This window comes from Salvelinus alpinus, chromosome 5 (assembly GCF_045679555.1).
Source record: "Salvelinus alpinus chromosome 5, SLU_Salpinus.1, whole genome shotgun sequence".
Classification (NCBI taxonomy): domain Eukaryota; kingdom Metazoa; phylum Chordata; class Actinopteri; order Salmoniformes; family Salmonidae; genus Salvelinus; species Salvelinus alpinus.
Window position 1 is genome coordinate 94152587 of NC_092090.1, and position 15549 is coordinate 94168135.

The 15549-nt window shown below is 46.8% G+C and overlaps 1 protein-coding gene across 13 annotated transcripts in view; it reads right to left on the minus strand.

Annotated features, from left to right (window-relative positions):
* Positions 1 to 15549, minus strand: part of pdlim5a (PDZ and LIM domain 5a) — a 126547-nt gene that overhangs the window by 9497 nt on the left and 101501 nt on the right. For 9 of the 13 annotated variants that reach the window (XM_071404229.1, XM_071404238.1, XM_071404237.1 and 6 more), the window contains 4 exons: positions 11535 to 11825; positions 10465 to 10611; positions 7998 to 8075; positions 4725 to 4837 (listed from right to left, as the gene is read on the minus strand). In XM_071404229.1, the coding sequence (XP_071260330.1) occupies positions 4725 to 4837; positions 7998 to 8075; positions 10465 to 10611; positions 11535 to 11825 (629 nt within the window). Of the gene's footprint in view, positions 1 to 4724; positions 4838 to 6100; positions 7897 to 7997; positions 8076 to 10464; positions 10612 to 11534; positions 11826 to 15549 lie in introns of those variants that run through there. The other 4 variants (XM_071404240.1, XM_071404239.1, XM_071404234.1 and 1 more) reach the window with 3 other exon arrangements.

Genomic DNA, 15549 nt, shown 5'->3' on the forward strand with positions numbered 1-15549 from the left:
GGTTTCTTCCTAGGTTTTGGCCTTTCTAGGCAGCTGATGTAAGCTATATAAATACATTTGATTTGATTTGGTCTGGGGCTGGGGTTAGAGTTGGGCTGGGGATAGAGTTGGTCTGGGGCTGGGGATAGAGTTGGTCTGGGGCTGGGGATAGAGTTGGTCTGGGGCTGGGGATAGAGTTGGTCTGGGGCTGGGGTTAGAATTAGGCTGGGGCTGGGAATAGAGTTGGGCTGGGGTTAGAGTTGGGCTGGGGATAGAGTTGGTCTGGGGCTGGGGGTTAGAGTTGGGCTGGGGATAGAGTTGGTCTGGGGCTGGAGATAGAGTTGGGCTGGGGATAGAGTTGGTCTGGGGATAGAGTTGGGCTGGGGTTAGAGTTGGTCTGGGGCTGGAGATAGAGTTGGTCTGGGGATAGAGTTGGTCTGGGGATAGAGTTGGTCTGGGGCTGGGGTTAGAGTTGGGCTGGGGATAGAGTTGGTCTGGGGATAGAGTTGGGCTGGGGCTGGGGATAGAGGTGGTCTGGGGATAGAGTTGGTCTGGGGATAGAGTTGGTCTGGGGCTGGGGTTAGAGTTGGGCTGGGGTTAGAGTTGGGCTGGGGTTAGAGTTGGGCTGGGGATAGAGTTGGGCTGGGGTTAGAGTTGGTCTGGGGCTGGAGATAGAGTTGGTTTGGGGTTAGAGTTGGGCTGGGGTTAGAGTTGGGCTGGGGATAGAGTTGGGCTGGGGTTAGAGTTGGTCTGGGGATAGAGTTGGTCTGGGGATAGAGTTGGTCTGGGGCTGGGGTTAGAGTTGGGCTGGGGATAGAGTTGGTCTGGGGATAGAGTTGGTCTGGGGCTGGGGATAGAGTTGGTCTGGGGATAGAGTTGGTCTGGGATAGAGTTGGTCTGGGGCTGGGGTTAGAGTTGGGCTGGGGTTAGAGTTGGGCTGGGGATAGAGTTGGGCTGGGGTTAGAGTTGGTCTGGGGCTGGAGATAGAGTTGGGCTGGGGTTAGAGTTGGGCTGGGGTTAGAGTTGGGCTGGGGATAGAGTTGGGCTGGGGTTAGAGTTGGTCTGGGGCTGGAGATAGTTGGGCTGGGGTTAGAGTTGGGCTGGGGTTAGAGTTTGGCTGGGGATAGAGTTGGGCTGGGGTTAGAGTTGGTCTGGGGATAGAGTTGGGCTGAGGTTAGAGTTGGTCTGGGGATAGAGTTGGTCTGGGGATAGAGTTGGTCTGGGGATAGAGTTGGTCTGGGGCTGGGGTTAGAGTTGGGCTGGGGATAGAGTTGGTCTGGGGATAGAGTTGGGCTGGGGTTAGAGTTGGTCTGGGGCTGGGGTTAGAGTTGGGCTGGGGCTGGGGATAGAGTTGTGCTGGGGCTGGGGATAGAGTTGGTCTGGGGCTGGGGATAGAGTTGGTCTGGGGATAGAGTTGGTCTGGGGCTGGGGATAGAGTTGGTCTGGGGCTGGGGATAGAGTTGGTCTGGGGCTGGGGATAGAGTTGGCTGGGGATAGAGTTGGTCTGGGGATAGAGTTGGTCTGGGGCTGGAGATAGAGTTGGGCTGGGGTTAGAGTTGGGCTGGGGATAGAGTTGGTCTGGGGCTGGGGATAGAGTTGGTCTGGGGCTGGGGATAGAGTTGGGCTGGGGCTGGGGATAGAGTTGGGCTGGGGATAGAGTTGGTCTGGGGCTGGGGATAGAGTTGGTCTGGGGCTGGGGATAGAGTTGGGCTGGGGCTGGGGATAGAGTTGGGCTGGGGATAGAGTTGGTCTGGGGCTGGGGGTTAGAGTTGGGCTGGGGATAGAGTTGGTCTGGGGCTGGAGATAGAGTTGGGCTGGGGATAGAGTTGGTCTGGGGATAGAGTTGGGCTGGGGTTAGAGTTGGTCTGGGGCTGGAGATAGAGTTGGTCTGGGGATAGAGTTGGTCTGGGGATAGAGTTGGTCTGGGGCTGGGGTTAGAGTTGGGCTGGGGATAGAGTTGGTCTGGGGATAGAGTTGGGCTGGGGCTGGAGATAGAGTTGGTCTGGGGATAGAGTTGGTCTGGGGATAGAGTTGGTCTGGGGCTGGGGTTAGAGTTGGGCTGGGGTTAGAGTTGGGCTGGGGATAGAGTTGGGCTGGGGTTAGAGTTGGTCTGGGGCTGGAGATAGAGTTGGGCTGGGGTTAGAGTTGGGCTGGGGTTAGAGTTGGGCTGGGGATAGAGTTGGGCTGGGGTTAGAGTTGGTCTGGGGATAGAGTTGGTCTGGGGATAGAGTTGGTCTGGGGCTGGGGTTAGAGTTGGGCTGGGGATAGAGTTGGTCTGGGGATAGAGTTGGTCTGGGGCTGGGGATAGAGTTGGTCTGGGGATAGAGTTGGTCTGGGATAGAGTTGGTCTGGGGCTGGGGTTAGAGTTGGGCTGGGGTTAGAGTTGGGCTGGGGATAGAGTTGGGCTGGGGTTAGAGTTGGTCTAGGGCTGGAGATAGAGTTGGGCTGGGGTTAGAGTTGGGCTGGGGTTAGATTTGGGCTGGGGATAGAGTTGGGCTGGGGTTAGAGTTGGTCTGGGGCTGGAGATAGTTGGGCTGGGGTTAGAGTTGGGCTGGGGTTAGAGTTTGGCTGGGGATAGAGTTGGGCTGGGGTTAGAGTTGGTCTGGGGATAGAGTTGGGCTGAGGTTAGAGTTGGTCTGGGGATAGAGTTGGTCTGGGGATAGAGTTGGTCTGGGGATAGAGTTGGTCTGGGGCTGGGGTTAGAGTTGGGCTGGGGATAGAGTTGGTCTGGGGCTGGGGTTAGAGTTGGGCTGGGGATAGAGTTGGTCTGGGGATAGAGTTGGGCTGGGGTTAAAGTTGGTCTGGGGCTGGGGTTAGAGTTGGGCTGGGGCTGGGGATAGAGTTGTGCTGGGGCTGGGGTTAGAGTTGGGCTGGGGCTGGGGCTCTAACCTTTATTCACAGCTCCCTCAGTAAATATATTTTTTTCTTATGGAGTGGAGCGTATACATCTTCAACGGAGGAGAAAAGGCAAAGTGGGCCAGCAAGCCTGGCTTTAATGGGATTAATGGAAAAATATGTCACGCTTAGCCCATGGAAAATAACACTCTTTTTTCACTAACAGACCGCAACAGAATTCACTTCAGCCTCAGTAAATCACCATTTCACACTATAAGATTTCAAACCAAACATTTCTGTAAAAGGATAAAACCATATGAGTCAATCAAAATATCTAACACACCAGATTTAATTCAATTTATGTCCTCATCGTGAGTTTATTTTAAAACTATTTTCAGTTTAATGTGCATGCCATTAATTCCACTATGAAAGGAACTTCATGCACCTTGCTCTGATTAACTTCTTCATTCAAAGAAAACAAATATATACATTTTATACATACAGGCATACCACTGTTGGAAGTGGATGCTTTACTCTATGTATATTAAAGATAGAAAAATATATATACAGCACCAGTCAAAAGATTGGACACACCTACTCATTCCAGAGTTTATATTAATTTTTTCTATTTTGTACAATGTAGAATAATAGTGAAGACATCAAAACTATGAAATACACATATGGAATCATGTAGTAACCAAAAAAGTGTTAAACAAATCAAAATATATTTATATTTGAGATTCTTCAAACTAGCAACCCTTTGCCTTGATGACAGCTTTGCACACTCTTGGCATTCTCTCAACCAGCTTCATGAGGTAGTCACCTGGAATGCATTTCAATTAACAGGTGTGTCTTGTTAAAAGTTAATTGTGGAATTTATTTCCTTCTTAATGCATTTTTTTTCTTTTACCTTTATTTAACTAGGCAAGTCAGTTAAGAACAAATTGTTATTTTCAATGATGGCCAGTGGGTTAACTGCCTCGTTCAGGGGCAGAACGACAGATTTTTACCTTGTCAGCTCAGGGATTCGATCTTGCAACCTTCCAACTCATCAGACCAAAGGGCAGATTTCTACTGGTCTAATGTCCATTGCTCGTGTTTCTAGGCCCAAGCAAGTCTCTTCTTCTTATTGATGTCCTTTAGTAGTGGTTCCTTTGCAGCAATTCGACCATGAAGGCCTGATTCATGCAGTGTCCTCTGAACATCTGATGATGAGATGTGTCTGTTGCTTGAACTCTGTGAAACATTTATTTGGGCTGTAATTTCTGAGGCTAGTAACTGTAATGAACTTATCCTCTGCAGCAGAGGTAACTCTGGGTCTTCCTTTCCTGTGGTGGTCCTCATGAGAGCCAGTTTCATCATAACGCTTGATGGTTTTTGCAACTGCACTTGAAGAAACTTTCAACGTTTTTGAAATGTTCCTGATTGACTGACCTTCATGTCTTAAAGTAATGTTGGACTGTCATTTCTCTTTGCTTTTTTGAGCTGTTCTTGCCATAATATGGACTTGGTCTTTTACCAAATAGGGCTATCTTCTGTATACCCCCCTACCTTGACACAACAACTGATTGGCTCAAATGGGGGTGGCAGTGGGCGGCAGGTAGCCTAGTGGTTAGAGCTCGAATTGCTGCAAAGGAACCACTACTAAAGGACATCAATAAGAAGAAGAGACTTGCTTGGGCCTAGAAACACGAGCAATCTGTCCTTTGGTCTGATGAGTCCAAATTTAAGATTTTTGGTCCCAACCGCCATGTCTTTGTGAGACGCAGTGTAGGTGAAGGGATGATATCTGCATGAGTGGTTCCCACCGTGAAGCATAGAGGAGGTGTGTTGGTGCGATGGTGCTTTGCTGGTCAAATCAAATCAAATTTTATTGGTCACGCACACACCCACCCACTCACACAGTTTACCCTGAGTGGTGGTAAAGGTGATGGAGTTGTTGGGGCTGCCAGCAGGTCCTTTGGTCATGGTCTTGACTGCAGACGACATGTGAGAACTGGTCTCTGGCTCCTCCACCTCCTCACTGCAAGGAAACATGGAAGAGAGGGTTAGTCATACCAGTCTGCCTGACACCTAACTCCAAGTCCTCCTGACTTCAGAGTCTGGAAAGGCTCCATGCTGTTGTAGGCAAGATGCGGGGCGATAATGAAGGGGGGGCTGTGCTTTTTACTGATTGGTTTTCCTCTGTCTATTTCTCACTCAAACACCCACAAAGCCCCCGAGCGTCGCCCTCTTCCAATACAACTGTTGGATTTTCAAATACAAACAACGAAAGGTATCAAGCCCCTGAGGAGAAGAAAAAAAGGTTGGAGAGAACCAACCGAAGCTCAGGCCAACTTCTGTGTGAATACTGCAGTAACAACAGACTCGTATCCAGACCAGTGTGTCACAGCTGTCCCTCGCTGTGTACTACAATAGTCATACCAGCTCACACACATCACGTTTCCACTATGTACAGCTCTAGGATCAGTTTCCCTCTCCGACAATCCTAACATTAAGCATTAGTGGGGAAAATGTTAAACTGACCCAAGATCAGTGTATAGGGGTAACTTCACCCTACTAGTAGCACCATTACATCATACATCTGGCGTTTTTTAGCGTTAATTGGTCACCAGAAAAAAACTAACTTTATAGTGCCCATAACTGTAGTATACTACATTTTGTTCACTCGGAAGTAGACGAGGTTCCCACTTCACGTCAAGACACATCCAAGAACACCAGAGTGCTGACGGAGGGGAGACACACCTCTTACCACCTAATGTCTTGTGCAGGCCTCCACTCTGCCTGATCACCCATTAAATGAGTCATCTATGAAGAGTCGCTGTGTGTGAGGAACTCAGATACTTGGGTGGGCCCAAAAAAAGGCACATTGAATACTACAGCCATGATGTACAGTAGTGCCATGCCAACTGCTGAAGTTGCTGAGGCTGGTTCTCTAGTCTGTTTCCACCATGTCTGCTTATGGCTCCCCGAGGAGCTGAGTGTTATGGCAACAGCGGCCGCCTTGGTTACGGAGATGAGGAGATCGGTTGTCCACGGCGACTCAGCACTTGTGTATGGAGCTGGCATCCCACCAAAGGAGCTGCTACTGTATGTTACCAGCTGCCCTGGCTCTGTATTGACACACTTCATTGAAACGCTGAAGCCAGCTCCACCATGGAATGATCCCTGCACAGCTGAACTGTAATGTGTAGTGGGAAGTTTCCCCTAGACGCTGATTTTGGGTCAGTTCAGCATTTCCCCCACTAATGGTTAAGGTTAGGATTGAGGTAGGGGAAGATCAAAATCAAATCAAATCAAATTTTATTTGTCACATGCGCCGAATACAACAGGTGTAGACCTTACAGTGAAATGCTTACTTACAAGCCCTTAACCAACAATTAAGTCTTTAGTAAAAAAATAAAATTACAGTAGCAAATAATTAAAGAGCAGCAGTATAATAACAGTAGTGAGGCTATATACAGTGGGTACCGGTACAGAGTCAATGTGGAGGCTATATACAGGGGGTACCGGTACAGAGTCAATGTGGAGGCTATATACAGGGGGTACCGGTACAGAGTCAATGTGGAGGCTATATACAGTGGGTACCGGTTCAGAGTCAATGTGGAGGCTATATACAGGGGGTACCGGTACAGAGATAATGTGGAGGCTATATACAGGGGGTACCGGTACAGAGTCAATGTGGAGGCTATATACAGGGGGTACCGGTACAGAGTCAATGTGGAGGCTATATACAGTGGGTACAGGTACAGAGTCAATGTGGAGGCTATATACAGGGGGTTCCGGTACAGAGTCAATGTGGAGGCTATATACAGGGGGTACAGGTACAGAGTCAATGTGGAGGCTATATACAGGGGGTACAGGTACAGAGTCAATGTGGAGGCTATATACAGGGGGTTCCGGTACAGAGTCAATGTGGAGGCTATATACAGGGGGTACAGGTACAGAGTCAATGTGGAGGCTATATACAGGGGGTACAGGTACAGAGTCAATGTGGAGGCTATATACAGGGGGTTCCGGTACAGAGTCAATGTGGAGGCTATATACAGGGGGTACAGGTACAGAGTCAGTGTGGAGGCTATATACAGGGGGTACAGGTACAGAGTCAATGTGGAGGCTATATACAGGGGGTACAGGTACAGAGTCAGTGTGGAGGCTATATACAGGGGGTACAGGTACAGAGTCAATGTGGAGGCTATATACAGGGGGTACCGGTACAGAGTCAATGTGGAGGCTATATACAGGGGGTACCGGTACAGAGTCAATGTGGAGGCTATATACAGGGGGTACAGGTACAGAGTCAATGTGGAGGCTATATACAGGGGGTACAGGTACAGAGTCAATGTGGAGGTTATATACAGGGGGTACCGGTACAGAGTCAATGTGGAGGCTATATATAGGGGGTACTCAATGTGTGAGTCAATGTGCGGGGGCACCGGTTAGTTGACGTAATTGTGGTAATATGTACATGTAGGTAAGGGTAAAGTGACTATGCATAGATAATAAACAGAGAGTAGCAGAAGAGTAAAAGAGGGCGGGGGGGATGCAAATAGTCTGGGTGGCCATTTGATTAGCTGTTCAGGAGTCTTATGGCTTGGGGGTAGAAGCTAAGAACTCTTTTGGACCTGGACTTGGCACTCCGGTACCGCGTGCTGTGTAGTAGCAGAGATAGCAGTCTATGACTAGGATGGCTGGAGTCTTTGAACATTTTTAGGGCCTTCTTCTGACACCTCCTGGTATAGAGGTCCTGGATAGCAGGAAGCTTGGCCCCAGTGATGTACTGGGCCGTACCCACTACCCTCTGTAGTGCCTTGTGGTCGGAAGCCGAGCAGTTGCCATACCAGGGAGTGATGCAACCAGTCAGGATGCTCTCGATGGTGCAGCTGTAGAATTTTTGAGGTATCTGAGGACCCATGCAAAATATAGTCCACAATGATCTCTGATTGTAGATCTGTACCTAAGGGGAAAACTTCACCCCGGAGGTACTGTAGTGCTTGGACCTTTTTGCATCCTCGGCCTGAACCACACAATGTCTCCCTCATTGTTCACATGATGTCTGATGTGCACTTCTGTGTAGATACACTAAGGAGAGGATTCACAGAGAAAATACTGTAACACACACATACTAGCGCGTACACACATTAACTTTGTTATATTCATACACAATTCAATTCCATGTTTACCTAAAGATATAGACAGCATTGACAGGAGAGGAGAGGTTGGGGTCACCCAGATCAGTGACTGATTGGTGCCAGGAGACTCTTGGACAGAGAAAGAAGGGAGGATGAGGAATGAAAGAGAGAAACAGAGGAATTAAAAGGAAAATGAGGGGTGAAACAGTGATGACAGAATAGGATGCACACCACAGTGGGTTAAATGATGGTTATTCACCATGGTTACCTACAGTGGGTTAAATGATGGTTATTCACCTTGGTTACCTACAGTGGGTTAAATGATGGTTATTCACCATGGTTACCTACAGTGGGTTAAATTATGGTTATTCACCATGGTTACCTACAGTGGGTTAAATTATGGTTATTCACCATGGTTACCTACAGTGGGTTAAATGATGGTTATTCACCATGGTTACCTAGTGGGTTACATTATGGTTATTCACCATGGTTACCTAGTGGGTTAAATGATGGTTATTCACCATGGTTACCTACAATGGGTTAAATTATGGTTATTCACCATGGTTACCTACAGTGGGTTAAATTATGGTTATTCACCATGGTTACCTAGTGGGTTACATTATGGTTATTCACCATGGTTACCTAGTGGGTTAAATGATGGTTATTCACCATGGTTACCTAGTGGGTTAGTTTATGGTTATTCACCATGGTTACCTACAGTGGGTTAGTTTATGGTTACCTAGTCCAACAAATGTGTGTCACTGTCCTTAACTGTGTAGCTTCTTTCCCCGTAAATCATTACTGAATCTCAGATCCTTGCATCCACAAGTAACCGCTTGACAACGTCTCAGCCAGTAACGGTATAGAAGAAGTACCCATTTGATCGCACCAGTGGAGACATTTCAAGCTTTGAAGTGAGGTTACGAAGCTCTCCCCTTTCCCCTGTTTAGTTTGGTGTCACATCGTTAACAGCAGTGGAGACAGTGGGCACTACACTGCACATGTATGTCAAAAGAACACTTTTTAATTGGACAAGCCGGCTTGTGCCAAGTTCGTTACATGAGAAATATTATCTGAGCAACACATTTCAAATATCTAAGTAGTTACTAACAAGAGGTGATCAATGTATCTCATAAACACATGCCAACTACACAGGACTGTCATTCTAATAACAAAGCTGTCAGATGTCCAACTGCTTCTCCTGACACCCCCCGACACACACCGACACACACCGACACACACCGACACACACACACCGACACCGATACACACCTACACACACCGACACACACCGACACACACACACCGACACACACCGACACACACCGACACACACCGACACACACACACACACACACACACACACACACACACACACACACACACACACACACACACACACACACACACACACACACACACACACACACACCACACTACACCCCCCCACACATACACCCACACCCACACACACACACACACATACACACACACACACACACACACACACACACACACACACACACACACACACACACACACACACACACACACACAGTATACCCACGCACAAGCAGTATACACACACACACACACACACACACACATACAGTATACCCATACACAAGCAGTATATACACACACACACAGATGGACATGTATGAGCGTGGCTATTTCCTGGACAAATGTCAGATCTCACATACTGCCACACTTGTTCTAAACACTTCTGTATGCCTACTGTCACGTTTGAACTCAGCCCAAATGCGTCTCATGCCAAATTGTTTCGGCGGGATCATAGCTTGTCCGCAAGGTCTTCTCAGAGACACAACACGGCTGTCGCCATTTGCAGCGTGCTGAGGGAACTCGGCTGTTGTCAAGCGGCTAGCGACCTGCATTTCAGAGGCGGTGGCTTTACAGTTCAACTCCCATAGACGGCTCTTTGTTGACACTAAGTAGGCTATTCCCAAATGCACACTAATCCCTATTTCGTACACTATTTAAAGTGTACTATGCAAGGGTGCACTACTTAGTACACTTTAAATAGTATATTAAATAGGGAATAGGGTGCCATTTGGGAATAGCCGAAGACTCTCAATCAATTCCAAATGAATCCTTAGCCCCTCATCTGTAGGCGCTCCTGTAGGTCTGAAAGGTTTTCAAAAGGGGTCATATGGAGCTTGATTTGATCTTTAATTTGACCTTGACTAGACCTCTTCTTAAAGGCTGGATGGAATTTCCACCATATTGCTAATATCTATTCGTGCTCTTCTGATCTAACAAGGTCGATATGGAGTCGAGGGAAAGAGCAGCGTTCTCTCTAGCTGCCTTTCGTTATGTATTTTTTTGTTTTGTTAGATACGGTTGTTAGTTAGTGACCCACGCTATAACATGCCGTCATGGGGAAATTGTGACATAAGTAATCAGTCATCGTTAATGGTTCATGTCAACAGGTCTTCAGTCTACAGGGTAGAGTGAGTGATCGCCATACATTACATCACACAATGATGTCACCCTCTACCTCTTGTTGTTGGGCAGGTGTAAGGCACTAACACTCCGACGCTTCTTCTTCCTCAGACGGAGGGGCGGGAGGGTGGTGATAGGCGTAATGAGCAAGGCATCCAATAGGGACTGAGAGACCGTCCCCTCAGGTGACCTGTGCGGGGTTCTTTTAACGAGGTAGTCATGGAAACACAAGGGGTTGACAGGACAGGAGAGGAGAGGAGAGGAAAGGACAGGAGAGGACAGGACAGAAGAGGAGAGGACAGAAGAGGCCAGGACAGAAGAGGAGAGGACAGAAGAGGAGAGGACAGGACAGGAAGACATAATAAGGTAAGACAGGACAGGAGTCGAAAGAAGAGGAGAGGACAGAAGAGGAGAGGACAGGACAGGACAGAAGAGGAGAGGACAGAAGAGGAGAGAGGAGGACAGAAGAGGAGAGAACAGGACAGGACAGGATAGGACAGGACAGAAGAGGAGAGAAGAGGACAGGAAGACATAATAATATAAGACAGGACAGGATAGGAGAGGACAGGAGAGGACAGAAGAGGGGAGTGCAGGATAGGACAGGACAGAAGAGGACAGGAAGACATAATAAGATAAGACAGGACAGGAGAGGACAGGAGAGGAGAGGACAGAAGAGGAGAGAACAGGACAGGACAGGAGAGGACAGGACAGAAGAGGAGAGAAGAGGACAGGAAGACATAATAAGATAAGACAGGACAGGAGAGGAGAGGACAGAAGAGGAGAGAAGAGGAGAGGACAGGACAGGACAGGAAGACATAATAAGGTAAGACAGGACAGGAGAGGAGAGGACAGAAGAGGAGATGACAGGACAGTAAAACAGGAAGACAGGGGGACAGGAGGAGGGCATAAGAAGGTGGGACCGACAGGGTGAAGGGAACAGCTAGGACTGATGAATTCAGTGATGAATGCAGATCCACATTTACAATGACTAAAATCATTCAAGAATACATCCTAAATTGAATGCATCTACTATGATCACTAAACCTCAGGTTAGCAACCTTTACACTCTTGCTCGCACACACACACACACGCACGCACACACGCACACACAGCACTGAGCTTTACCTGGCCTGTAAACCAATAACAGTAGAATGGGACCGTATAGCCAGAGTCGGTGCACTAGGGGTGTGGGCCGGTGGGCAGGGACCACCTCGAGGGAGGAACTCCAGTGGGTTCAACAGGAGCTCTCGCCTGCACCCATAGAACAGAGGAAAGGGGGCAGCAGACTTTACACTGATAAGGACACTGGGACAGAGTAGACTGGTATGATTCCCGTACCTCACTGGCTTTGGGGAGAGTAGTGGCTGTACTGCAGACACAGGATAAAGATGTGTCAGTGGCTGTACTGCAGAGGAGCTGGGAGGGACACAGAGATAAGAGGATGGATGGATAAGCAGGGTTTCTTTCCTACGGTATATAGAGCCACTTGTCCAGAGAAACAAGTGCTTTATACTGTAGGCACATAATGAGAAGATCCTCTGAAGTGTGTGCTCATATCATCACTGTTTGTATCAAGAGTCTTAGAGTAGGAGGGCTGATCTAGGATCAGTGTAGCGATGCTGATCTAGGATCAGTGTAGCAGTGGTGATCTAGGATTAGAGTTGAAGGGCTGATCTAGGATTACAGTTGAAGGGCTGATCTAGGATTACAGTTGAAGGGCTGATCTAGGATCAGTGTATTAGTGCTGATCTAGGATCAGAGTAGCAGTGCTGATCTAGGATCAGTGTAGCAGGGCTGATCTAGGACCAGTGTAGCAGGGCTGATCTAGGATCAGTGTAGCAGGGCTGATCTAGGATCAGTGTAGCAGGGCTGATCTAGGATTAGGTCTCCCCATCCAATCTTATTCAAATCAAATCGATGTTTATTAGTCGGATACACATGGTTGCAGATGTTATCGCAGGTGCAGTGAAATGCGTATGTTTCTAGCTTCAACAGTGCAGTAATAATACCTAGTGATACAGAACAATACACACACAATCCAAACAGTAAACCAAAAAAAATTAAGAATATCAGAACGAGCAATGTCAGAGTCCGAAGTATAAATATAGATACACTTACTGTACAAAACATTAGGAACACCTGCTCTTTCCATGTCATAGACTGACCAGGTGAATCCAGGTGAAAGCTATGATCCCTTATTGATGTCACCTGTTAAATCACTTCAATCAATGTTGATGAAGGGGAGGACCCGTTTTTTTCAATTTTCGCCTAAAATGACATACCCAAATCGAACTACCTGTAACTCAGGCCCTGAAGCAAGGATATGCATATTATTGGTACCATTTGAAAGGAAACACTTTGAAGTTTCTGGAAATGTGAAAGGAATGCAGGAGAATATAACACAATAGATTTGGTAAAAGATAATACAAAGAAAAAAACAATCGTTCTTCATTTATTACTCCAGCCCAGCTGCAATTTAGATTTTGGCCACTAGATGGCAGCAGTGTATGTGCAAAGTTTTAGACTGATCCAATTAACCATTGCATTTCTGTTCAAAATATTGTATCAAGACTGCCCAAATGTGCCTAATTGGTTTATTAATAGCTGTTCATGTTCAAAACTGTGCCTCTCCTCAAACAATAGCATGGTATTATTTTACTGTAATAGCTACTATAAATTGGACAGTGCAGTTAGATTAACAAGAATTTAAGCTTTCTGACAATATCAGATATGTCCATGTCCTGGGAAATTTTCTTGTTACTTTAAACCTTATGCTAATCGCATTAGCGCAAGTTAGCTCAATGTCCCGCAGGGGACCCACCGATCTTGAAGATTTATTAAAGAAGGATTTTTAAGCCTTGAGACAATTGACACATGGATTGTATATGTGTGCCATCCAGAGGATGATTGACAAGATGGCGCTGACAGACCTGGACACCCTGTTCTTGGCACCAAATCAACTTTGCAATGACATCTGACCCCTTGACTTTTTCCACATTTTGTTACGTTACTTTGTTGAAACACCTTTGGCAGAGATTACAGCCTTCTTGACTATAACGATACAAGCTTGGCACACCTGTGTTTGGGGAGTTTCTCCCATTCTTTTCTGCAGATCCTGTAGCTCTGTCAGATTGGATGGGAAACGTTGCGACACAGCTATTTTCAGGTCTCTCCAGAGATGTTCGATCGGGTTCAAGTCTAGGCTCTGGCTGGGCCACTCAAGGACATTCAGAGACTTGTCCCGAAGCCAGTCCTGCGTTGTCTTGGCTGTGTGTTAGGGTTGTTGTCCTGTTGGAAGGTGAACCTTTGCCCCAGTCTGAGGTTCTGAGTGCTCTGGAGCAGGTTTTCATCAAGGATCTCTCTGTACTTTGATCCGTTCATCTTTCCCTCGATCCTAACTAGTCTCGCAGTCCCTGCCGCTGAAAAAAATCACCACAGCATGATGCTGCCACCACCATGCTTCACCATAGTGATAGTGCCAGGTTTCCTCCAGATGTGACACTTGGCATTCAGGCCAAAGAGTTAAATCTTAGTTTCATCAGACCAGAGAATCGTGTTTCTCATGGTCTGATAGTCTTTAGGTACCTTTTGGCAAACGGCAAGCGGGCTGTCATATGCCTTTTACATCTGGCCACTCTACCATAAAGGCCTGAATGGTGGAGTGCTGGAGAGATGATTGTCGTTCTGGAAGGTTCTTCCATCTCCACAGAGGAACTCTGGAGCTCTGTCAGAGTGACCATCAGGTTCTTGGTCACCTCCCTGACCAAGACCCTTCTCCCCTGATTGCTCAGTTTGGCCGGGCAGCCAGCTCTAGGAAGAGTCTTGGTGGTTCCAAACTTCTTCCATTTAAGAATGATGGAGGCCACTGTGTTCTTGGGGACCTTCAATGCTGCAGAAATCTTTTGGTACCCTTCCCCAGATCTGTGCCTCAACACAATCCTGTCTCTGAGCTCTACGAACAATTCCTTCAATCTCATGGATTGGTTTTTACTCTGACATGCACTGCCAACTGTGGGACCTTATATAGACAGGTGTGTGCCTTTCCAAATCATGTCCAATCAGTTGAATTTACCACATGTGGTGTCCAATCAAGCTGTAGATACATCTCAAGGATGATCAATGGAAACAGGATGCACCTGAGCTGAATTTTGAGTCTCATAGCAAAGGGTCTGAATACTTATGTAAATATGTTATTTCTGTTTTAAAATATTGTATAAATTTGCAAACATTTCTAAAAACCTGTTTTTGGTTTGTCATTATGGGCTATTGTGTGTAGATTGATGAGGAAAAACATTTATTTAATCCATTTTAATATAAGGCTGTAACGTAACAAAATGTGGGAAAAGTAAAGGGGTATACTTTCCTGTATGTATATGCGACCATCATTTTTTAAATTTGATTTGATTTGAAGACAAAATATTTAAGTGCCTCTGAACGGGGTATGGTAGTAGGTGCCAGGCATGTCAGTTGAGTGTCAAGAACTGCAACGCTGCTGGGTTTTTCACAACATCCAGCCAACTTGACACAACTGTGGGAAGAATTGGAGTCAATATGGGCCAGCATCCCTGTGGAACGCTTTCAACACCTTGTAGAATCCATGCCCTGACGAATTGAGGCAAAAAGGGGTGCAACTCAATATTAGGACGGTGTTCCTAATGTTTTGTACACTCAGTGTATATATTTATATATATATATATATATAATGGTGTGTATAGACAGTATGGACAGTATATGAATAAAAAAGGTGTGTACAGCAGTAGTTATATTGGATAAGCCATGACTAGAATACAGTATATACATATGAAGTGGGTAAAACAGTATGTAAACATTATTAAAGTGACCAGTGTTCCATTATTAAAGTGACCAATGTTCAATGACTCTATGTACATAGGGCAGCAGTCTCTAAAGTACAGGGTAGAGTACCGGGTGGTAGTCGGCTAGTAACAGTGACTAAGGTTCAGGGCAGGGTACTGGGGGAGGCTAGTAACAGTGACTAAGGTTCAGGGCAGGGTACTGGGGGACGCTAGTAATAGTGACTAAGGTTCAGGGCAGGGTACTGGAGGAGGCTAGTAACAGTGACTAAGGTTCAGGGCAGGGTACTGGGGGAGGCTAGTAACAGTGACTAAGGTTCAGGGCAGGG